General features: G+C 38.9%; 1 protein-coding gene across 1 annotated transcript; it reads left to right on the top strand.

The window, feature by feature from the left end:
- Positions 1–2,152: 2,152 nt before the first annotated feature.
- Positions 2,153–25,034, top strand: LOC103480377 (adenylate cyclase type 4). Its single transcript, XM_008435294.2, has 26 exons — positions 2,153–2,496; positions 4,228–5,308; positions 9,876–10,085; positions 10,976–11,149; positions 11,574–11,723; positions 12,203–12,360; positions 13,302–13,413; positions 13,518–13,645; positions 14,715–14,873; positions 15,019–15,178; positions 15,356–15,514; positions 15,661–15,692; positions 15,833–15,886; positions 16,409–16,472; positions 16,733–16,830; positions 16,964–17,048; positions 17,578–17,715; positions 17,793–17,870; positions 18,177–18,358; positions 19,045–19,129; positions 19,217–19,375; positions 20,355–20,501; positions 20,585–20,692; positions 20,864–20,978; positions 23,060–23,184; positions 23,651–25,034. The coding sequence occupies exons 2-26, from the start codon at positions 4,430–4,432 to the stop codon at positions 23,783–23,785; spliced, it is 3,894 nt and encodes a 1,297-aa protein (XP_008433516.1). The 5' UTR covers positions 2,153–2,496; positions 4,228–4,429; the 3' UTR covers positions 23,786–25,034.
- Positions 25,035–25,080: the final 46 nt, after the last annotated feature.

The following is a 25,080-nucleotide window of genomic DNA, read 5'->3' as shown; positions in this document are numbered from 1 at the left end:
TCCAGTAGAATTTCAACTGAGCCAATCGGTCCAATCGGTGAACAGAAGGAGAAGTTGGGAACAACGACATAACTTGTCTGCTTCCTTTTAGTATTGTAGTCTGCATATAGTTTTAGCAATGGCAGCGGAGGAAGTTAAGTTTAAACTGATAGCTCCATTTTGAAGAGTGGCTAAGAAAAAATAGCTTTTGTGTCGTATCGTACATTTACCCCAGACATTCAGAAAGTTATTGATAATCAGGTCATTTTAGAAGAAATACCAACAGTGTTTTCCTATTTCAGTCTTCTAATTGGTAATTGATTAGTGGAGGGAGAACATTAGGGCTGTGGAAGTTTAGTTTAATCCCAAAACAGACCAATTGCTCACTATGTCGGCTGTACTTTGTTCCAGAGGAATAATAATAGCAAGAATTTAAAATATCTTCACTTAATTATTTATTGACAGCTACTGAACAGAAAAATAAAGACAAGATGTATTTTATGTCACCCTTGAAGTTATACTTTGACTCTTGGACTACATCCGCATCACTCTGCTTTTGTTCCTTTTAATTGTTCCCCCATGATTCTATAATAAGAACAAACAAGTCTCACAAAACTGAAACTATCCACTTCTATTCATTCATCCACAACAGCACTTAACATAAACTTAAAGTCAATTTTTTAAAACAAAATTTAATTTAAAAAAATGCATATCTCGAGACGTGAACACAGACTTTTGATATCAACATTTTTTAATCCTCCAGATCTCAGCATCATACACACTCTACCGTGCAGTAAAGTGAGCGTCTGTGCCATCTACAGTCAGGTATGAGCATGTGTGTTTGCTGATGTCATAAAAATACGGTGGCGGTCAGTGTGGGGAAATATTGCCATACCAATAAAGCTATTGGACTGGAAAAAATAGACGACAGAGAGGGGAAAAACAAATTCAGAGACAACCTTTGAACAGAACGTTAATTGAGTCAGTTTGTTTTTCTTCGCTTAAAATGGCAGCATTTCTGATTTACTAACAACTATAAATGTTTTAACTAAAACCAACCCGCGGCTGCTATTGCGTACTATCTTCAATAACTGCTTGGATGTTGTTATTATGATGCCTACAGGACTGTTGTGTCTAAAATGATAACAAAAGTAATCAAAATTATAATTATAGCTATTAAGTCATCTCTTCATTCATTTTATGTATCCATGATTTCATTTTCCTTTTTTTTAATTCTCAGGTTTGAACAGTTTTTTTCCACAACTTCGTCACATTGACCAAATTTTCCAACTAATCTCTCCTCGTCTTTGTTTATAAATCCCGTCTCTGCTGTGTTTATCTCGTTTTTGTTTGCTTTCATTGCTGTTCCTTTGCTTTGTCTAATTTTATTTTTCCACTGCTTGACCTCGTCCGCCTGTACGACTACTGCGACCATAATCCGAAGTCTGAAAACCACTGAAGTAAAACTGAAGAGTGTGGAGTGCACTTAATTCAGCCTGATTCTATTTAATTATTTATTTTTTTTAGAAACATCTTTCTGTAATTACAGCTGCAAGTCTTTTAGGTTATGTCTATTTTTTCATACTTTTACAATTAGTTTTTGTAAAACGGCCTAGTCAGATTGAAGATGAAAATCTTCAATCTATTGAAATCTAAAATCATTGTTGTACGTGTCAGATTGATTTACCACTATTCAACTTCTGGTAAACTCTTACCAGCTTTACTGTTCCTATATTGAAGAACCATATGCCCGTAGCATGATGCTACCAACACTACAAACATCTTTGTGAGATGTTGAGAACTCAACATCTCACAAAGATGTTGAGTGTTGTTATTACAGCTCACAAAGATGTTGAGTAATAAAACTTGAACCTTTATTTCATTCACAATTCTACTTTAACTATGCTGTTTTATGTTGATTTGTTCCATCTAACTCTATTAGCTCATTTTTAAATAAAAAGTAAATCCATCGACAGACCAGAGTCTTGACTTTGCGGCACAATTACGGTTTTAAAAACTGAATAAAATCCTGCAACACGGAACCAGTCAGCCTCTCCACCGTGTCTCATGGAAAGTCTGATCTTTGCCCCGTCTTTCCTCTCCATCTCTCTCCCTCTGCCTCTCTGTTTACTTTCACTCTGTTTGCTTTGCTGCTGCTGGACCAGCGCGCCCCCCGTGCACGCACGCACGCACGCAGGCGCGCGCGGCCACGCTCGCACTCAGCTCCCTTCCTCGCGCCCGAAGCCGAACTTCAGAGAGGCTGGTGCGCTGCAACCAGACCCGGACTTTCTAAGGGCTGTTTTCAGCAACGAAAAATAAGGATTTCGACGGATATTGTTTAGTTTTTCGCTCGGTTTTAGTTCGGTAATGTTTATTGTGCCTTTTCAGTTTTGTTTGATATCGATAGGAAGATGACTGAGAGGACGCAGAGCGACGGAGACTCAGGGAAATTCAACCTCGTCCTGCCTGTCAGCTGGACTGTCAGGGAGATCGAAGATAACTTTGTCAAACAATAAGGTATGGATATCTATCGATCTTCATGGCACATGTCTCTTATTTTTAGTAAATTCCCTCCTTTTATTTAAATAGGGAAAGTGAGCAATACTTTTAATGTCATGTTTTACTGTTACATTTTCTTCCAAACTCTTTAAACCGAGGAAAAGTGACACCTTATCTCGGCTAAAATTATTTTTATTTTAGGTGAATGTGAACAGATTTTTTTAACACTATGTATAGCAACATCAAACATTTTTAAATTTGTATGGATTGACTTATTACCATCCACAATTACACACAAGAGGTTGCATTTACTTTATCACATTAAATAATATTTTATCATTCACACCCCAGAGATATTAGCATGTTGTAGCTTTTATGCATTCTTGCAACTTGTTCTTCCTGACATTTGGTTTGTTTAATTTGAGAAGAAAAAAATCTTGGACGATCTGAGAGCCTTTTAAGGAACTATAGTTGTTTTTTTTGTGTTTATTTATTTTAATTTGGGTGGGAAGTTGTCAGGATACACTCTCATTTAAAAATATAAAATATTGTTTTCCTCCACCATATTGACTTCATATAAATCGGCTGTTGTTTGTGTTTAGTAATAAAACTGAAAGCATTTTATCAATGGGCTTTATAGTGTACATAAAAATAAACCTTTGAGATACAATAATAACAAAATGCATGGGATGGTTTGCTTAGTCACTGGGATATTCTTATGTGTCTCATCACATAAGATGAGACATAAGATGAGGGCATGTTGTGTTATGATCGAGAGGTTTTACATGTTTTTGTTTCAATTGAGTAATTTCTCAATGCATATGAATTGTAGAGCTTTTCATCTCTGCGTATTTTTATTTATTAGTAGTTTTTTTGGTCACCATGAACTGACTGCACTCAGGTATCCAAGTAGAGCCTGTTAAAGCAGACGAGTAGACCAACAGAAGTAGTCTATTCCTGGATTAAGTTTGACTTTTAGCTCTGCAAACTTCCCCTTCTTTTAAGAAATTGCTTCTTTGACTAACAGAACAGAGTAGTGAAACCAGCCGAAAGGAGGAAAGGATACTACTAGAACAGCAGCTCACGTACAGATTGCCAGTAATTTAGAACAATTTGAGCTGCAAGTGTTTTTTTCCTCTGAATTAAGCTGCAACAACGACACAGAGTTAAACTGATCGGCTACACCAGGTGAGATTAATTTCAGCATAATCCCTACTGGAACAGTGATAAATCAGATTTATCACTGCAGAACAGACAGATAAAAAAAAATTGAGTCTAATCCTGGAATTAACGTGACAAGGGAGCCGACAGGTTGCATGGGGAACTGTAGCCATGAAACACCGGCTGGGCAGCGAGGCGGTTTTCTGTGACGGGGAAGAAGAGGCAAAAAGAGGGAAGCCACAGAAAGAGAGCTGGGCTGAAGCTCTGGCAGTAGGTGTTGATGGAAAAAAATGTTTTTAATGCGAACTGGGTGAGTCACTGACATTTCAATGCGGTACACACCTGAACAACTATACAGTATATGTGCGGTATGCAGGCGTATGTGTCACGGGGGAAGAGGACTAACTCGTTTTGCATAATGGGGAAATGTCTCAAAGTGGCGTGTTATGAAAATGGCACTAAAACCAAAGGTAGATACAGGCTGTGCTTGTGCTATTCTTGTTGCTTTTCCTCTTAGATGTGCTTCTTTTTCATTGATTATAAATGTGTTTTCTCTGCTCCATACTCACTTTGAGCTCTCTTTCTTAGGCAGAGACGCTCGATTTCCTCAAAACATGGGACATAACTCATTGAAGGAGATTGAGTTAAAGATTCCTTATCGATCTGTGGGACCTTGCAGCACTTCAAACTCACTGTAAACCGACACACAAGCACCCTGCGACAAGTTGTGACAAGTTGTAAGTTTGCTCTCGCAGGTATTTATCTCGAGGCAAGAAGCTGACGGATCACAATGCCAGACGAGTCCAGAGCTTTGCAGGATGAATTCAGGCCCAGACAAGAAGCAGCACAGGTAGCTTTAGTGCCAAACATTGTTGTCATTTCCAGCGATGGCAAGGGCAAAGCCAGTAGCTTGGAGTTCAAAAGAGACGGCCTCAAACAGCAAGATGTTCCTGGAGGGAGCCTGTCAGGACTTGGCTTGTCCCCGATTTCCGTGGAGTTGGGCGAAGTGAAGACGGCGCATGTTCCCGAACCTCTCAAGGCCATTTCTTTGTTGAAGGGGAGAGAAGTGAGCATGGATCAGGAGTCCCCGGTTGATCCATCTGGCAATAAGCTACAAAACGACATGAACCTTCCACTGCAGGGGAACAGCTGCACCGACTCGGACTACAGCAGCACCAAGTCCAGCCCCGGTTACGCCTGCAGCAGCTTCGGCACGGACCTCTACGACGGAGAGCTGCTGGAGCTCGACACGAGGAAGCTGGAGAAGATGAGCTCCGTTTCCCCCGTCAACTTGTCCGGGACCAGCCTGGATTCGGACAAGGCCAAAAAGAGCAACCTGGACTTTATCGGAGGTGATTCCATGTTGGACCTGACTGGCAAATCGAAAGCGGAAAACTCGACCAATGGCAGTTCGCCCAGATCGTCCATCGTTAGGCAAACCAGAGACAGCGTGGACCTCAGGTCCGAGCGTTACCTCGAGGACGCCGACATCGACGGACAGAGCACCCGGTCTAGACGGAGTGTGAAAGAAGGTGTGTTTTGCTGCTATCGGGCCACGAGCAGAGCTTTCTTGCGCTGCGTTGAGGAGACTCCAGCCATGCTGTCGGGCCTGCTGCTGTCCATCATCTTCTGCGTGGTCATCATCATCGTCATTGCCGCTACAGGAAGGGTGAGATGAAGCGTGAGCGAGCGTCTGTCTGCTTCAGTGTTTCGACTTCTTTTCCATTTGTCTTCCACAGGTCTGCTAGGAAGACTTATCATTCAGTAGATCAGTACCGGGTGGAAACCATTAATTGGATTGTTTATTGAAATAAAACTAATCAACTAATTTAGCAATCGATTAATCATTAACTTCAGTGTGCAGACTCAAAAAAGGCCAATTGCTGAAAGAACACACTCAGTCGTAATTAAGTCAAAACTGTACGAAAATAGATGCATTTTGCACTTAAGATAAAAACCCACCTTTGTCTGTAAACCTGTTCTACTAAAAACTCCTCAAGTCGTCTAGTTTTAGCTGCACCTGGTTCAAATGCTGTAAAAATTATCATTTTGGGCACATTTTGCCATCCAGTTGTTAATCGGTTAATCCAAAAATAGTTGAAATGAAAAATCAGCAGAATGTGGCTATTTTTTTTATCCGATTAACCGATTAATTGTCAGAACAATTGATAGGTTAATCGATAACTAAATTAATCGTTAGTTACAGCCCTAAATCAGTGAAGTTCAGACTTAATGTTGGCTGCTTTTCTCCACATGAAGTTACTCCAAATATGATGCGTGTTACTACATACAGTCTCTTCTAGCTAATTCACTTGTTCAGTTCTCCTCACATTTCTCAGTACTTGTATAAACCATATTTTAATTTTCCCAGACACTAAATTCAGCAGCTCTTATTCATACAGAGCGCCTCGCAAAAATATTCCTACACTTCAAAGTTTGGATTTATTATTTAAATTTTATGCAACTGATTAACATAAAGTGTCTTATAATAATGAAATGGAGGGAAAATTGTTTTTTCAAAATAAAATGAAATATGTCAATCCACCGCAGAAGCACATACAAAGGGCTACAAATCGATTTTATCAATTAATCGAGATTTATTTTTTGATGCCTGTACATACAGGGCGGCCGTCTTGTTTGACAAGTGTGTTCAGGTCAACTAGGCACAGTTAAAATGTTAAATTGTTTTAAATTACAAGGATAAAGTCATAATATTACCAAGATTTGTCCTATGACAATAAAGTTGAAATTGTAAAGTCATAATTTTACCAGAACAAAGTTGTAATTTTATGAGAACTCCAACACGAAAAATACCAAAAAGATTAAAATAAGGAAAGTTTGAGCATCTTGTGAAGTTATTCTTTAGTATCGGTGAAGGAAGTACTTCATCTTTTGACCCATAGCATAGGATTATTATCAATAAAGCAAATGATTATTTAAACATCTAAGTCCATTTCAAAGAATTAACTATGGACTGAGCTGGTCATTCCAGATCTTGAAGTTTTTTTTTCTCCTTAAAACAACTATTTTTGTGTAATTTTGCAACGTTCTTCTGGTAAAACTGCATCTTTATTCTGCTAATATTACGACTGTATCCTTGTATTCTCGAGATTTTGACCTTTGGCCCAATCTCAAGTATTTTGTAGCCTTTTGCAGATTTCTTTATAAGTTAAAAAAAAAAGTGAAAACTTTGTAGAACTTTGTTTCACTTGAATATTATTCACTGCATGTAAATTAACCATTTCCCACTACTACAGGAGTGTGTGTAAAAGCATGACCTTGCTGCTTGTGCCCAGATCCTCTTCTCTTTTTTTGGAGAAACTGTTGAAATTCTCTTCAGTTTGAAGAAACTGTTAATGCACAAATAGATCATGAGTTCAAGTTCCTCTGGGAAGCTTACCACCACTTTAGGTTGTACAATTCTTAGAAAATATTACTCATTTGAACATGTTCGTGTCCACAACACTGCCTAGCAGGAATTTCACACATTTGAGATTTCAATCAAAACCAGGTCAAACCTCTCAGCTTTGGGAAAACTAGATGATCTAATCTATCAAATCAGTTGATAGATTAGATCATCTAGTCTTCTGAGTCTATGGTAAGACTTAAGGAAATCTAACCATGGCGCTTAATGGAGCATTAAACCTGCTTTTGTGAAAACACTAGGACATTCTTGCGCTCCGGTTTGCGATGCTTTTCATTCCAGTAAAAATAAAGTAGGGCGTGTGAACAGTCTGCGCTAACAGTCTCCTGTATCCCCGCAGTATTTGCCTACGTTTAAAGATGCGAGACCTTTTCAGAACGCTGTTCCGTTGAACTCCTAAAGCTTTATTGCTGCTCCAACGTCAGAGCAGCTCAGATCGCACGTCTTTACGTCAGAGCTTCCCCATGCAGCCGTCCCCGCGCCTCCCCAGAAACGGAGCAACACGTCACACCTACGCAGAGCTCTGCAGCAGTAATTAACATGTTTGATATGCTGTGTTTACTGCACTTGGATATGACCATGTGCATGTGTGTGTGTGTGTGTGTGTGTGCGCGCGCGCGCGCGTGTGTGTGTGTAATTGTGTTATTATTTATAGTTCTGTCTTCACAGCGAACTCATGGCAACCTGTAACATCAAATAAAATAGTAACTATAGTAACTGCAAAAATAGTACCAGTCTGAGTAGGCTTTTCCTCTGTTCCATGAAAAAGAAAATTAAAGTGTCACATTTAAAGCAGAGTCCGCTTTTCATGCAAATGAAAAAAGGCTTTTTAATTTTGCTCCATCTCGTTGAGAGAGATCAGCAGATGATGGGTTTATAGGTCAGTCAATGGAATGCTTTGCACACACTTCCTGTATTACCTTTGATGGATTTGCTGATGAAATTGATTTCAGTTTTTAATTCATAACCTGACAAAGCCTCTAAAATAGAGCCTGCTTTTTTATTCTTTTTTTTCCACTCTGCCGTACTCTACTGCGCCGTAAAGAGATAAACAAGACCTGCGGCGCAACAGGAGTTGTTTAGGTTCGTTCGAGGCTCATAATCTGTTTCTGATTAAATAAACATACAGTCACATTCAAAAATACTTTTTTAAAAAGTTGGTTGCTCTGGTTTATGATGTGGATGAAAACATGTTTATTAAGATAAAGTGACACAGAGAGGAAATGGCAACATATTTGTAAGAAAACTAATTTTTGGAAGCAAGGAGCAGATGCCTGGCTAATCAACTTACAGTAATAAAGACAAGGGGATATAAAAGCATGTTTTACTCAAGTGACTTTACTCAAGTGACTGTCAATCTTTAGGATACACTTTCCCGCCTAAATGTGTGACGATAGTTTTCCCATACAAAGCCAGGGAAGAGCGGCATTCTGATGGCGCTTTTGGGTCCTAAGCTACATGATGTTCTTGTTCATGTTGATGATTTTGCTTCATATCAGCTAGGTAGGCAGAAGTAGGCCTTCTGTAGGACTTTTAAGGCTCTCCCACACTTCATCTGAAGCTGATCGGTCGGCGCGGGGTTGACTAGTGGTTGTGGGACGTTTGGTGATGGATTGTGGAAGCAGATCAGTTGAAACAAAATGCCAAAATCGCTGTTCAAGTGCGCTCCTATGGAAACTTTTAACCGCCAGATGGGTTAAAAGCTTGGGCAGTTAAAATGTAAAAGTCATTATAAAGTTTCCTGTTATCGTCTCATTTTACCAAGATATAAAACTCTCGTTAAAAAGCGAGTTTCTTGTTAAAACAAGATGAGTTTTATGTCTTGTTACAGTTAGAAACTTTTGAATTTTAGCAAGAAACTTTTCAACAAGAAACTTTCATTTCAAAGAGAAACTTTTACATCTCGTTAAAACACAAAAGTTTCTTGTTATAATAAGGTAAGTGCTGTATCTTGTTATAATAAGAAACTTGTGCTTTGATGAGAAACTCGCATTTCTCGTTGTTGGTTCTTGTTACAAAACACAAGTTTAATATCTTGTTATAACAATATTCTATTTGTTTCAATGAGTTCCTCGTTATAATGAGACCAGTTTTATATCTCGTTATAACAAAATGTAAAAATATGCTCCTCAGACAGATTATGACTTGTTAAGAAGGCATTAAGTTGCTCACTATGACCCTCCTCCTTCTCGTCTGTTTCCTCTAGACGACGACTAAAAAGACCAAGAGGTGTTGCTGTTTAACTGTCGCTGACTTTCTGATTTAAATGAGAAGATATTTTGTTATTAATCCCTTTATAATAAGAAATTTTTTAAAACAGCACAAGTTTTACATGTCTTTATAGTAAGAACGTTTTCTCATTTAAATGAGATACTACTCCTAAATTTATCCCCAGGCTCCGGCAGCTAAAACGCTTCCTTACATTTTTGTATAAGACACGCCCACAAACGTCTGACCAATCACACAACACTTCGCACAAAGCTCTCTGTGAAATAACTGGATCTGGGTCTGGTGTCGTGAAGATCAGTCGAATACCTCCCTCCAAACAAAATGATAACATTTTTGTCACGCGACGTCAATGAAAGCCGATTTGTTTCACTTTGGATAAAGTATGGTAGAGCCTTTCTACACTATTGGAGCTCCCAGCCTGATATGCAACATCTACAGAGATAAAGACAGATATCTCTGAAAGCCTACCAGAATTTTATGTTATCCCAGGAAAACACTTTGTATGAAAGAAGAAAACTGTATGCTGTTTGTAAGAGTTGCTGTTTAAACTTTACCTTAATCTGCTAACTTTTGCATTATCCAGACAAAAGAACCGTACCTGGGCGATCACGTTGGTGTCCTGTCGGTGGTGTGCGTGGTTCTCTGTTTGAACGTGATCTTGCTCGCATGCCTGCCCTGGGTGGCCACGGTAAGACGCTGTGGAGGAGCGCTGGCGCTCTTCGCCTGGGGGATGCTTTACGTCACGGCGATGGTCTTCATCTTCACAGGGGGAGAGGTGAACGCATGGGAACAGGTGAGAAGCAGCTAAAATAGAAAATGGGATTGAGTTTTGTTGTTTTCTTCATTCATGGTGTCCTTAAAAAGTTTTAAATTCATGTATCTGAAATTAAGACCTTAAGATGTCTTAAATTCATTTAAAATAATGTAAGTTGGCCTTAAATATATTGATCATAGGTCTCAAGTTTTATCATAGCAGGACTATTTATTCTTGCATATTGTATGTTGTTTACTTTTCTCATGAGATTTTTCTGTCAGGCAAAAGCTTGAATCACACCCACCGCTAACTAGCTGCTAATAAACCCTTGCTAGTTAGCTAGCTGTAAGTTACCGGCAGTTGGCTGATTGACTTTCATCTTCACCAGTGGCTCATTTCTGATGCTAATCCATATGATGCCAGATGCATTCTGGGCAAAAAAGCTTGACACTACTACTTTTGTACATTTCTCTTATATTTAATTCACAGTGGTCTTAAAAGTGTCTTAAATTCATTAAAATATTTTAAGTTTACCTTAAATACATTACAGGTTTTAAATTTTGTTGCAGTACTCTTTACTCTTGTATATTCCATATACCGGTATTTTTTTTCTCTCAAGGCTGTTGTGTCCACTGCTTACTAGCTGCCAATGAGCCCTTGCTAGCTACCCAGCTAGCTCTTTTGAGTCTATTATTGGCAAGTGTAGATTATCACCAGTTGAATGACATTTGTCTTTGCCCCTGGCTCACTTCTGACGCTAACACATATGATGCCAGGTGCATTGTGGGCAAAAAAGCTTTACTCTACTGCTTTTGTACACTTCTCTCGTGATGCATGTCTTAAATTTGAGTAATAATGGTCTTAAAAATGTCTTAAAAAATGTTAAACTTGAGTTGGTGATAGCTGCATTGCTCTCTTCTTTTCTTCAGGTGGCGTTTTTCCTCTTCCTGTCTTTGAGTGTTTACACAGTCCTGCCCCTCTCACTGACCTGGGCCCTCATATTTGGGATAGGAAGCAGTGTTTCTCACATCATCATCATCAGCGTGTATGTTCCTGTCAAGAATGCAAACACTCGTCCAAACATTCCACAACTGGCCGAACAGGTAAAACACCACCTTTAGTTCTTTCAAAAGATTGGATAATTTATTTAATCTAATCCAATATGAACACCTTAAAGTGATACTAAGAAATTTTGAGATTTGCAACATTACCTTCCCATAAAGATCACAATTCAGACGTAGCATGAAGATGCACAAAAGTATTTTGTATTCTATGACCAACACGATTTACTTCCTCTAGAAAACATGCAAATGATCAGGCAGATATGTCACTGTTTACAACTCATTCATGTGTAAACAGAAACCTTGTATAATACCGCTCATTATGTATCTTAATGAGGACAAATGCAAAGCAAAAACAGGAGCGTTTGGCCTGTCTCGGCCTAATTTGCATGTCGCCGTCATGTCTCACAGAAAGCTGTGACGTCCAGAAGGCGAAGAAGTCATCAGATGAACTCTTGTTTTTCAGCTGGTGGCGAACGCCGTGCTGTTAATGTGCGTCAACTGCTTCGGGGTCTTCCACCTGTGGATGACCGAGAACGATCTCAGGGCATCCAACAAGAAGCGGGAAGAGTTCAGCGCCGTGCGCTCCCAGAAGGAAGTGAAGAAGTATCAGCAGGTTGAAACACTTGTATAATCATATTTACAGTAACAACACACTGATTCACATTACTCCGCACTCTTTGGTTTAGAAAGGACAGAGTCAGTCGGACCAAAAGTCCCTCCTTAATGTCTTACTAGGCAGCTTGTTTCACCTGGATTACAAACTGTTCTGTGCAGTTGGTCTCGCCTCGTTCGCTGGCCAGCCGCCGCCTGGTACCTGTATGCTTTCCCTGCTATTGGCCAATAGATTAATCATTCACTCGTCTGAGGGCTCGGCAGACAAAGGCAAACCCAAATGGGCACCATTCATTGCGGGCAAACAAAGAGATGAAACACAACCCCGCGAGCAAACATGGCTTTCTTTTTTAGAGGCTCCAAACACATCCCTGTCGTTTCTGAGCGACAGAAATCTGGTGGTTTCGAGTCTCGAAACGTCCCGCCTCGCTTCGCCTCTCACACATTCCCACCCTTTTCCGTGTGTTTCATCCGACACAGGAGGGGCTCTTGCTGTCGGTGTTGCCACGCTACATCGCCGTGGAGCTGAAAAGTGAGGTCATCAGGAGGCTGTCCAAGCCAAAGGGCGACGATGCGAAAGAAACCAGCAGCCACCCCAACTTTCACAGCCTTTACATTCGGCAGCACAGGGACGTCAGGTAACAGCCGCAGGTGGAGGGTTGGCTGATCGCTGATTGCTCTTCACTGGTTCTGTTACAGATCCTCAGTATTTATGCATTGTTAGATCACAACCACAAACTTCTGTGGGTTTTATTGGGATTTAGTGTGAGCGACACGGAGCAGCTCAGAAATGTGACGTGGAACAGGAAACAAGAGACCATGTTTCCAAGATTTTTCTCAAATAAAAATAAAAGAAGCAAGGCGTAGGCTTAGCCGCTTTTATTTAGAGGCAACAGAGTAGCAGGGGTTCGATATTTATTGATTTCTACATACTACAACCACAATGTGACAAACTGAGCCAATGTGAGAAAGAAAGAAATGAAGAAAGGAAGGAAAGAAGAAATGAGAAAAGGAGATATGGAAAATAGAAAGAAGGGAAGAAAAGAGAAGAAAGTAAAGGAGAAGGAAAGAAAGAAACTAATTAAATCAAGTTTTGAACTGGGTTGTACTGGAGAGGAAGAAGTGGTTCACATTTACAGAAATATGCAGAATAAACTATATATTTCTCTAGGCCTTTTCATAGGATTAGATGAAAATGTGTCTGTCAGAACTAATTTACAAAGAAATGAGACATGGCTGAAGACTTTGTCACAGTGCACACTTCACTTCAGGGTGCATCTGAAAGAAATAAAACAGCTTACTTCTTAACACACATTTCTCTTACTAGCTAAGTGTCTGTGGTTGCTTTTTTTCCTGCAGGTTTCTTAGATTTTGTTCTTTATAAATATAACTTTATAGTGAAGACTTAATTTACTGACTACATTTGTCACATCTCCTTCCTGAGCTCTGCTTCTACACAGTGGCAGACCCTGACTAGCTTAATGTTAGCTTTGATTGCTACATCCTACCAAAAACGTAAACGTGCTCCTTTTTATCTTCACCATATGTTAAATATTAAATTTTCTCTGCGTTTGTCCAGTATCCTGTATGCAGACATTGTCGGCTTCACTAAGCTAGCGAGCACCTGTACACCCGAGGAGCTGGTCGCGGTCCTCAACAAGCTTTTTGGCAAATTTGACGACATCGCAAAGGTAAAACTGCAAATTACATCACGTTTTTGTGATAGACAGCTTTCTGTTGAATCAGATGTTTAAGACCCAACTCTTTCGTCCCCCGGGTTTCTTTCTGAGCACAGAAGAACGAGTGTCTCCGCATCAAGATCCTGGGAGACTGCTACTATTGTGTTTCCGGCCTCCCTGACCCCATTCCCACCCACGCCGTCAACTGCGTTCGGATGGGCCTGGACATGTGCACCGCCATCAAGTCAGTTCATCTGGATTTATCTGAGTTTGTCTAACCCTTCCCCAAGAAATTTTTGAATCATCTAAATGTGTTATACCGGCATTTACAACGTACAAGATCACCAAATGATCAGTAGAGAAAAATAATCTTTTCTTGGTACCAAAATGATTTTAGAAATACATTTTCACTCCTTCTGTTAGGTTTTGACTCATAAAAATTATGTTTTGATATTTGATCAACTCTTAGCAAATTTCCAGTCACTTTTAGATATCAATAGACTTATGCAGTAAGTTTTACACATTGTTGTTTTCAGTTGTTTCGCTAAGTGTTGCTTTCATCATTTCATGCATGTTTGAGAAATCATTTAATCTCCATAGCAACCATTCAGCTGTGCAAAACGCCTGAGTGGACTATGTAGCATTTTTATAGCAGCTGAGGTTAACATAGTGACTTGACTGTGTTATGAAATAGCACTATTTGCCTGGAAAACGCATAATAACTTTAAAAGTTTTTTGTTTTTTTGCAGTAGTTGATACACACTTCAAAGTAACATTGACGTGTGAACTGAAGTTAGTGGTTTTAATGTGACAAAATATACAACACTTAGAGTATTAGTATCTTGGTTGTGTTTTCCCCACACTTTTAAAATAACACATTTTGCATAATCCATTTTGTTTTCCGTTCTGTACTCTTTGATGCAAATGCAGAAGACCATGAGGTGGAGGCCTCATTGCTTGCATTCCGAGGAAATTCATGTATGAGGCAAATGCAAATCAAATGTGGCAATATTTGGTTCAATTTCATTTGAATGGAGCAATATTTCTGGACTTTGAAAGCAAACTAAAAGCTGTTCTGGTGTGGAAAGTTATTACATTTCATATTAAACACAATTAAATTTTATTCTGTATTTAATAATAATAACATAAAAAACTAGATTAGCTTATTATATGTAGGGAGCTCTAAATACGGTGTGAAGACAAGACACATATTAATCAATCTGACAAATTGAAAAAAAATCATTCACATTTTCTTTGATTTTATAATTTTCAGTGAAACTTTGATTTTTAGCTACTTGTTTGCCTCCTTCTAGTGAACTTAGACGGGCTACAGAAGTGGATATCAACATGCGGGTTGGCGTTCACACTGGCAACGTGCTCTCCGGTGTGATTGGCTCTCAGAAGTGGCAGTATGACGTCTGGTCAAACGATGTCACCTTAGCCAATCAAATGGAGTCTGGAGGCCTTCCTGGGTAAGAAAAGTGATCCATATCTGATAACTAAGCTGTATGAAACCATGCAGAATGTTAGTTAATTTCAATGAAAAAGCAATATTTTTAAGTTTAAATCTATTCTGGAAACATTTGAACTTCTGTTTGTAAATGTTGGTCTAACTAGGCGAGTCCACATAACCGAAGAAACACTGCAGCACCTGAATGGAGCGTACGAGGTGGAGGACGGGGATGGGGAAAGTCGGAATACTCACCTTAACGGGAGAAAAACATTTCTGGTTATTGACCCCAACAAAACAAGCAGTGTTCCACGAAGGCCTAATCTGGTAGGCGCACGCAGTTTGAATTGCTTTGTTGCAGAAAATGTGCTTTCTAAATAAAACTCCCCTGGCCCCTAGCCTGCCCTTGTGGGGAACCATTAGCTTAAAATGTGTATTAAAATATTTTTTCCTTAAGTATGTGCTGTTGATCTAATAACTAAACGGCCTCTGCTGTAACTTCAGCCAGCGGGTGAGAACAAGCAGCGGGCATCCGTCCGAATGTCTCAGTACCTCAAATCTTGGAAGGACGTCCACCCTTTCGCCGACCTGAGCAACCCACAGAAAAAGAAGGCCTTCAAGCCTCTCAAAGGCGTCATACCACGTCCACGGCTGACATCGACGGTAAGGACATATTCCTTCTTCTCCATCCCACTGGGCCGTTTTGTAAAGGACATGCAGGGCAGTCTCTGTTTTGTCTCATGGCTGTTTGATCATGGTCTATTGTACAGCAGTCTAACAGTGTCTGTTATGTTTGTGTTTGATTCCAGGGAGAACCACCTTTTCACAACAACCCCAACCGGTAAGCGGCGAGTATCTCTTAAAAAGACGTTGTTAAAATTACTCCAAAGTCAAATCCATCCAGCTTAGAGGAGCTAAACGAAACCTTCTCTCCGGTCTTCTCAGACGATGCCATCAATAATGTCTTTTCATTTGTTTTAGTCTGTCTATCGACAGCAGCATAAAGGGATCGCTGGACACAGTGGACATAGCTGGGTAAGTTTACAGGGTGCCCACATATCCTTAAAATGTCTTAAATGCTTTAAAAACATGTGAGTTGATCTTAAATATGTTAATCACAGGTCTTAAATTTTGTCGTAGCTTTACTGTTTTATGATTTTTTTTTGTGGGTCATTTCTGTCAGGCAAAAGTCAAACATCTTCATTGCATTCAAGGCAGTTGAAGCTGATATAGCCTTGCTAGCTATTTTCTTTTTTGCCTTTATCATGGACTCAAAGCTGGGTTCTCAGTTTTTGCTTAGTCTTGATTGCTATACAGTAAGTTCCCCAAACCATCCCCTATATTTTTAATTTTTTCTGTCTTAAATTCAATTAATGGTGGCATTAAAAGGTCTTAAAAAGTCTTACATTTCACTTGCTGAAACTTGCAGATGACCTTACTTTCTTCCAGTCTTTTTGAATTTTAAAGTCTAAAATATAACGACAATATAAAAGAACTACCAGGTGCTGTTTTATGTTATTAAATTTCTCCAATGTTTCCTTGTTTCTTTTCATTTAGGAGGAAAGTGAAGAAACTCAACTGGTTGACTCTGTTGTTTAACGACCTCACTGTGGAGAAACAGGTATATTTTCTCCTAAAACCTAATAAATGCTCCTTAAAAGTATGTTCCTTGCAAAAAGTATTTATATGCCTTCAGCCAAGCCAAAGTGTTGTTTTTCTTCAACTCCACATAAAACCAATTGAAGTTAGAGGTTTTAATGTCACAAAATATACAAAAGTTTGAGTATTAGTACCTTGGCAGGGCACTACCCAGGAAACCTTGTGACTAAAAAGACTAAATCTTATCACCCCTAACCAGCTTTTTTAAAAACTGCTTTCCAGTTCCGCCTCTCAAAGGTGACGAATTTGCACTACTCAGTGAGCTGCATCGTCATCATTTTCGTGACTCTTTTCATCGTCCAGATGCTTGTCTCTGAAAAGTAAGTGGTTCTTAAAATGTCTTCATGCATACAACCGTTGTCTCTATTGTGTATAAAGCTGCATCTTAATTGTCCTGAACATTATTACTTACGGCAAGCAGATTAACTTGACTCAACTTTGTTACTGTCATAGGAACTTTCAAATGGCAGTGTCCTACGGTGTGACCTTCCCCGTAATGGTGGCACTTCTGGTCATTTCTTTTGTTGCATACATGAAGGTAACGTCTACGTTTTTGCATCATTTCAATGTCAACATCATATTAACGCTGCATGACTTGTTGTAACTGACGCTTATTGAGATCAGCTACAATGAAATGAAGTTCTAGAGAAAAAGAAACGCTTACAATAAGTCAAACCACTTGAATACTATCAAACTTTTATGCTCTTTATTGGGATTTTAGGTTATAGACCAACACATTGCTGTGTATGTTTAAAACATGAATGCTTCCAATGCATCTTATTTAAATCAGTTAAATTTTATTCATATAGTGCCAATTCACAACACGTCATATTAAGGTACTTTACATAAAAAGTCAATCCAATATAATCGAGTCGGTTCCAATTTAACCTTATCAAACAAGGCATCAAGTTCAGTTTATTCTTCAAATTGATGCAAAACATTTTCCGTCTAAGGAAACCCTGCAGCAGCATTCACTCCTCCTAAGTTTCTAAGTAGAAATGATCGCTGGTTATCTGTGTCCTGAAAAAACTCAGCCGTAGTGACGTTTTTCACTGTCTCCTCATCAGAAATTGCACTCCAAGTTGCCATTAAATGTCCAGTGGGTAGTGAAGCTGTCACGCAACCTCCCTGCCAGGGCGGTGCTGCGGCTTTTGCTCGTCACTCTTTGTATCCTCATCACTCTGCTTATGGCCATCCTCAACCTGGTAGGTATTGTTTTCGATCATTCGGTCGATTCGTTTGCTCAATGGTCTTATTTCCACTGTGTCTGTGTTCTTTCCAGATCGTCCTCCCAGGAAGAAACTGCACGTCGGTCACTAACACCACATATTTAGAAGGACACAGACTGTATAACCTGCCTGTGAGTGTCTCACCAGATTATGAGATTTTTTTTGTACATTTGAAAGCTCATTCATGGAAACAGGAAACAGTTTTTGTACTCTTTTCTGTGCTAACGTTGATGTCTCTCAGTGTTTGCATTTCCCATGGTTTAAATTAATCTTTAACCTTGTTGGCTAACTATTACCTATCTAGTAAGTTTCACTGTCTTTGCAGTAACAGCATCTGAAGCTAAGCTCTGAATTGTTCCGTTCCAAGTTTGAACAACACATCTCACCAGTTTGCACCTCTTTTCTCTGCCTTCCCTACTTTTGGTGAAAACATCCAGTACTACCTGTACTGCTGCCTGCTGGCCATGCTGGGAGTGATGGTGTTTGTTAGGATCTGCTTCTCTGTGAAGGGATTCTTGCTCACGCTGGCTGTGGTGGTGTACCTAGCCCTCTTCCTCAAAGTCTACGAAAACGAGTCCAGTTGCCTTGTGGATGTGTTCTACGATAAAAATCACACACAGTGAGTGACCCATGCATAGTACTACTGGTGCTACTTGGATGTTAGAAGTATTTTTTAGCTGCAGATGCATCCTTTGCTACTAGTGATCAAGCGTTCACTAAAGGAATGCTATGTTACTGCATTTTAGGAAACAATATGCTTATTTTCTTATTTAAAAAAGAAAGTAATTAAACCATTGGGTTATTTTCATCTTTTAATACATTTATAATATTGTACGAAATGGCTAAATGAAAAAACCTGCAGGATGTGCCTATGTGTTTTATCCAATTAATCATCGGAATAGTAGATGAATCAATTACTGAAATCTTGTTTTTGTTTACATTTCGGTTTGTTGACTTATGCGTCTCTGAGTGCGTGATGAAAACCACGCTGCACATGTTAAACTTTCCTCCGCTCACCGTCCTTGGGAGTCATAACGCCACCAGCCTCGCTTCGGGAAGGTCTTAAATTTCTTCCCTTTTGTCCGTGACGTCGAGCCCAGATTGTGAATCCTTGTCTGCGGTTTCAGATCACCATCATTTATTTAGCTGCTTTCTATAGAAAGAAGCCCTCCTGGGTGGCGGGGGATGCAAACCCAGCTTAGAAACAAGACATCTATGTTAGATTAAGTAGGAAGGGGTAGTGGGTTGGCCTTTTTATTGATCTGTTCAGCTCTAGAATTACTTTATATTTGTGTTTTTTTGCAGTGTCGGAGTGCTGAAGGACCCTCAGATCATGTCCGGGATCTGGCTGGTCATCTTTTACATTGTGTGCCTCATTCTGGCTAGACGGGTTCGTTTCTTTTTGTCAATTACCACACAATATAAAGCGTAGCAAATTAGTCGATGCGTGTTGAAATGTTGTGTGTGTGACTGTCAGGATGAGATAACGTGTCGCGTAGACTTCCTGCTGGAGTGCTGCTTCCAAACAGAGCGAGAGGAGATGGAGACCATGGAGAACGTCAACAAGCTCCTCCTACAGAACGTCATGCCACTTCATGTCGCCTCCTTCTTCATGGGCAAAGCCGTCCGCAATCAAGTAAATACTGTAAAAACAGGACAGAGTAGGGATGCAAGCAATTAATTGGTTTATTAAATTAGAATTGGTTCGATTAACTTCAAATCGCTCGCTTAGACCTTCTTTTAGTGTTTTAGTTTGGCTCACATTCATCAGAGGGCGCCGCTGGTCATCGTTAAGCAGACCCAGTTGATACAGAAACAAAGTTGGCGGGGCTATACCAGTATGCGAAAGAGAAACGGTCCAAACAAAGTCTGGTTTGGGATGGAAAATGCACTTTATGTCATTCTGTCTAGAAATACAAACACTATGTAACAAAGAAAAATTGCGACATGTTGAAAAACCGTTGTGCCAATACGTGCTGTTGCTTTTCAGATCTGTCCTCCATGAAGCTGATGCATTTCATGGAGGAAAGTTTTAACATTTCTTCCAAAGGTACCACAGATGGCACTTCTGTATGGATGAACGTCTCTCTGGTCATGGGGAATTAAGTGTTTCACATATTTTATTCTTTTCATCTTTTGTTTTTAGTTTAATAATGTGAGAAAAACACTGTTTTCTGTTTATTCAGCCAGAATTTAATACAACTGACATAAAATAATCTCAAAATTAATTGTCTTTTTTAATTCAGTATATTAAACAACTAATCGTTGGTGTTAGACAACTACCATCTTGAAACAAGAGAAAACTCAGATTTTTAAGAAAATGGCAGCTTCTCAAATAATCAATCAATCTGTAAGATCTATCAACTTCAGATTAACTGATCAATTGATAACTTGCATCCCTAGTACAAACACACATAAATGTGAGCTTTTAACAAAACAATATTAAACCTTGGATGATTAATATATCTAAAAACGAGACATACAAACATTTTTGGCAAGATTTTTGTCAACATCTCCCTGCATCTCAGTCAACATGCTCCCAGATGTTAAATGTTGGGACAAGTTAGTTGTCAGTTCAAAGTGTCTTCATCTACATCTGTTTTTTTTTTTTGCAGGACCTGTACAGCGAATCATACGAATGTGTGTGTGTGTTGTTCGCATCGATGCCTCAGTTCAAAGAGTTTTACAGCGAGAGCAGCGCCAACGGAGACGGCCTGGAGTGTCTGCGCTTCCTCAACGAGATCATACTGGACTTTGATTACGTACGACCACGGAGACGATGCGAAAGAAAGTTAAATACTCTCTTCTTCTTTCTAACATTTAGTCTGTATGTGTCTCAATGCAGCTTCTGTCGAAGCCCAAATTCTCTTCCGTTGAGAAAATTAAGACGATTGGCAGCACTTACATGGCTGCTGCAGGACTAAGACACTACCCTGCAGGAGAAGACAATAAGGTTTGTAGAATGAAAAAAACACACAAAACGTCAACGTTTGTATTAATTGTTTGCTACATTTTTGCAAAGCAAGTTCAGCGGACACAGCGAAGAAACATTCCTGTAGGGTTTTTTTTCAACATGTAGAAGAAAAGCCCTGCTAACAAGTGTGATCTCTGGCTCCCCCTACAGAAAATTGACATGACCTACACTACTGTCCGCACCATGGTGGAGTTTGCAATAGCAATGATGAGCAAACTGGACAAACTCAACCAGCACTCTTTTAACAACTTTAAACTCCGGATCGGTGAGTTCATTTTAATATTACCAGGAGAATGGGTAGTTCACTGAAAAACAACAACAAAAAAACTACTTTGATATGTTAAAGCACAAACTCTGGTTCCAGAAAGGATTTAAATGCAAAAGAATTTCCTATTTGTTTTCAATTGTGTTTTTTGAGCTTTTCATTAGACAAAAAAATGGTTTTAGAAGAGATAGACTATCTCTGTATTCCACACTGAATGGCAAAAAACAATGATTTATAACTTCATGAGCTTCTTAAAAACATAAAAGGAAGTAGGACAGCTACTGTGTAATAGACTGTACCGACAGATTCAATCTAGGTTTATAGCTTTACACTGGTAAATCCCGGGTTCCTATTTTTAAGGGTGATCTGTTTTAAAGAGACATAAAAGACAATAGGATGTTAAAATGGACTATAGTCAGTGTAATTCTTTCAACAAATTAAGTGAAAATAAATTAAAAAAGACTTAACAGCCATCAAGTTCAGTTCTAAATAAAACTAGCATTGAAACGAAATGCCTTTTGTCTCCCAAGTTCTGTGCATTTCTAAAGGAAAACTAAATGTAGCTGCTCTGTTTAGGTGACCTTTAGCTCATAGTAACTGGTTTAAAGTCAGTAAGGATGAAATGAACTAAATAAACGGCTGTAATTCATAAATACAAGTTGGGTTAAACACATTGCACCTTAAATTTTTTTCTCTTGCATTTTCTCATATCACAACGAAAAAGGTGAAGATATTTTATTAGGCAATTGTCATAGACCAAAGTAGTGCAAAGTTGAGATGTAGAGGCAAAAGGTGCATTAAAATGAAAATAGAAGTTAAGATTCAACAAGCTGAATTTTAGTAACCCATGAAATAACAGCATTTATGTTAATGTCAAACACTTTTGAAAATGCTACTACTGTGCGCAGTGGAAAGCAGAAAGTCTGTAGATTTTTAAATGTATAATTGGATCTCTTCTCTACAGATCAGTACACACAAGTTTTTATCACAACCAATTTTTACCAATGCTTATTGTCAAAAAGAATCACAGATTCTTTTTGGATGTTGTTCCTTAGACACCAAAACTGTAAACCCCAGTCAAACATCTGGGAATGCATTGAGAAGCCATCATAACAATCAAAATGTATTGATAACCACAGGCTGCTACTTTAAAGTAGCTACAGCTTAAGGGTCACTTAACACCTTAGAAAACTGAAAAAATACAACTTCTTAAATTTTCTTCAGTGTAATATATTAGTTATGTTTTTCTAAATACATTTATTTTATACCATATCTGTCTTTTAAATCAACATTCAAACAAATACAAACACTACTTTGATTTTTGTTGCTGTTTTGTTTTACCAAACTTGTCATTTAAAAAAAAAGTAAGCACAATTAAACAAAGAAAAGGGTTAAAAAAAAATCTGCAGAAATTAATTCAACAAATATTGTTTAATTGTTATTGCTGCTGGTAATATTTTCAGTATTATTATTCCCCTAACTACAAACAGAAGTTGTCTCGTTATTTCATCTCTAAACGCTGAAATGTGTTTTTGAAAAATGAATGAATAAAACATGATTTCTGAGGTTTACAGTGATGTGGCTGGGTCCACATCACTGTAAACCTGAACCTCTGGCATCAGAACCAGAGGTTCTGGCATCCTCAGAACCAGAACCAAACCTGGAGAAGCAGCATTCAGTTTTTATGCATCTCTAATATGGAACAAACTTCCAGAAAACTGCAAAACTGCTGAAACACTAAATCAATAAAAAACTCCACCTATTTAGAGTTACCTTTGATTAGTCATCAACATTTTTCATGTGTGTTTGCTTGATGATTCTGATGATGGAGTTTGACTAAATGTAATGTTTATTACTGGTGACTGTGTTGTGTTTTTATGGCGTAAAGCACTTTGAACTGCCTTTTCACTTTGCATTTTTGTAGAGGATTCAGCTATTTTGAATAATAAACTAATACAAAACCCACAGAATCCAAAGACAAATTGGATATAAAGTCCTAAATATGGGGCATTTTTGTATTAAAATGATAATTTATCTTAAATGTGAATAAGCATTTATTCTTGTCTGTTATCCACTTGCAGGAGTAAATCACGGCCCAGTGATCGCAGGAGTTATCGGCGCCCATAAACCTCAGTATGATATCTGGGGGAACTCTGTTAATGTTGCCAGTCGGATGGAAAGCACAGGGGAACTGGACAAGATACAGGTTAGAAAACCCCCCACAGCAACTATTCAGCTGTGCAAAATGGCTGGCTGGAGCTAGCCCTGCCTTTGAGATGCAGCTCTGAGCTCCTTCAGACTAGCCAGCAGTAATTAGCAAACTGCGCATCTGCTGAGCTCATCATATGAGCTCCTTCTCAGTGCAACGTTGGTAAAAACTCTGTGAAAGAGTTAATAGAGGAGGAATCTTGTGACGACTTCCTGAAAGCGGAGTTTCAGAAAGAGCAGGAGTTTTTAAAGAGACAGAAGCCTAATTTCACTGTTAAATTACAAAGTAAATTTCTTTTAAGTTTTTTTAACAACTGTAGTTAACATAGATACTTAATTGTGGTATAATATAGTGCTGTGTGCCTGGAAAACATAATACTGCCCCTTTAAAAGAAGACTATGCTAAAAACAGATGATTGGATTAACATTAAAAACTTTTTTTTCTCTCCCTACCATAAACTCAGGTGACAGAGGAGACCTCCCAAATTATCCAGAGCGTGGGGTATGACGTCACACTCCGAGGAAAAGTCAACGTGAAGGGGAAAGGAGAACTCACCACCTACTTCGTCAAAACCGACCATACGACTCCTCAGTTCTAATGGAGCTTAAACCGACTTACAGCAGGGCGTTACGACATGAACACCGGCGGCTCAGTCCGCCATAAAGCACACAACGTCGGATGAGTCATTCTGGTTTCCACACAGCCAGCGGCTGAGACTTAAAGGAACATGGCCGCTGCATTTTCACACCAGATGCTGACTCAACGACAAAAAAGGATCACGGCAACAGAACTCGTTTTTACTGGATGAGACAATAAAGACGATCCATCCTGACTGCTAAAAACAAAACACAACTGGCATCTGGAAGGAGAATGCTCCCACCGCATGGAGCTCTAAAAGGCTTGCCAGGCATATTCTGCATTGTACTGTATCATTCTATATACTGAAAAAGATTTTTAACCGGGGAACTCAACAAGGCTGGATCACATTCGTCGCCAAATTCCTAAATAATGTTTATTTAGGTTCAATAGAAACACAATGACCAAATACTGTTGTAAGAGAAAAACTCGTGGCTTACAAAAGAAACTTGATCTTCCTCGGAAAAAAACAACAAATGTCTGACTTGAAGGAATGGCATTTATCATGTATTAAAAAATATTTTTGTATCTCACTTCTATATTGTGGGGTGGGGGGGGAAACGTTTTACCTTTTGATTTTTATTTATTTAAATGTACTGGTTTAGCATAGAGATTGTAAGACATGGACCAAAGAAATGTTTTCATTCCAACAACCTGTTGTAACAGGAAAAACAATCACATTCCTGATTACATAAACAGAGATGGAAAAATGTGAAAAAGATAAACAAAAATTTTTTTTCGGTTGCTCCATCCTCAAAATGAGCGGACCAATAGATAAGAGTGTCAAAAAAAAAAAAGAGTTTGCACGGAAATGAACTTTTATTGTTTACCTTTTTAGTCTGAGATGGTTTAAATGGAGTGGAGTGGAAATTTTTTACATATTTTAGTCAACACTTGGACAGCACACCTTTTACAGCCTGAAGGATTGGGTATCCCAGAGTATGATGTGACTGGTGACATTCCTCGGATGTAATTGCTGTGACCCCTGATGCTTAAACTACTGTTTCAAATAATGTCTCAAACTGACATGATTCCAGTGGAAAAAAAAACTCTCCACAGGTGTGAAATGATGCCACGAAAACTTACCTGAAGGACATGACATTGCACTTTTTGACTTGTGATTGAAGGATGAACTGTAACTTGTATATTTGTTTTGTATTGAGGGAATGCTGAGAACTGTGAATGGAAAAAAAAGCTTTGTTAGTATGGAAATATATTTTTTCTATTCTATTTATATAAACTAATAATGATAATAAA

The sequence above is a fragment of the Poecilia reticulata genome, linkage group LG18 (genome assembly GCF_000633615.1).
Source record: "Poecilia reticulata strain Guanapo linkage group LG18, Guppy_female_1.0+MT, whole genome shotgun sequence".
NCBI lineage: Eukaryota > Metazoa > Chordata > Actinopteri > Cyprinodontiformes > Poeciliidae > Poecilia > Poecilia reticulata.
Note: the sequence above shows the minus strand (reverse complement) of the source record. Positions and strands in the feature narration are given on the sequence as shown.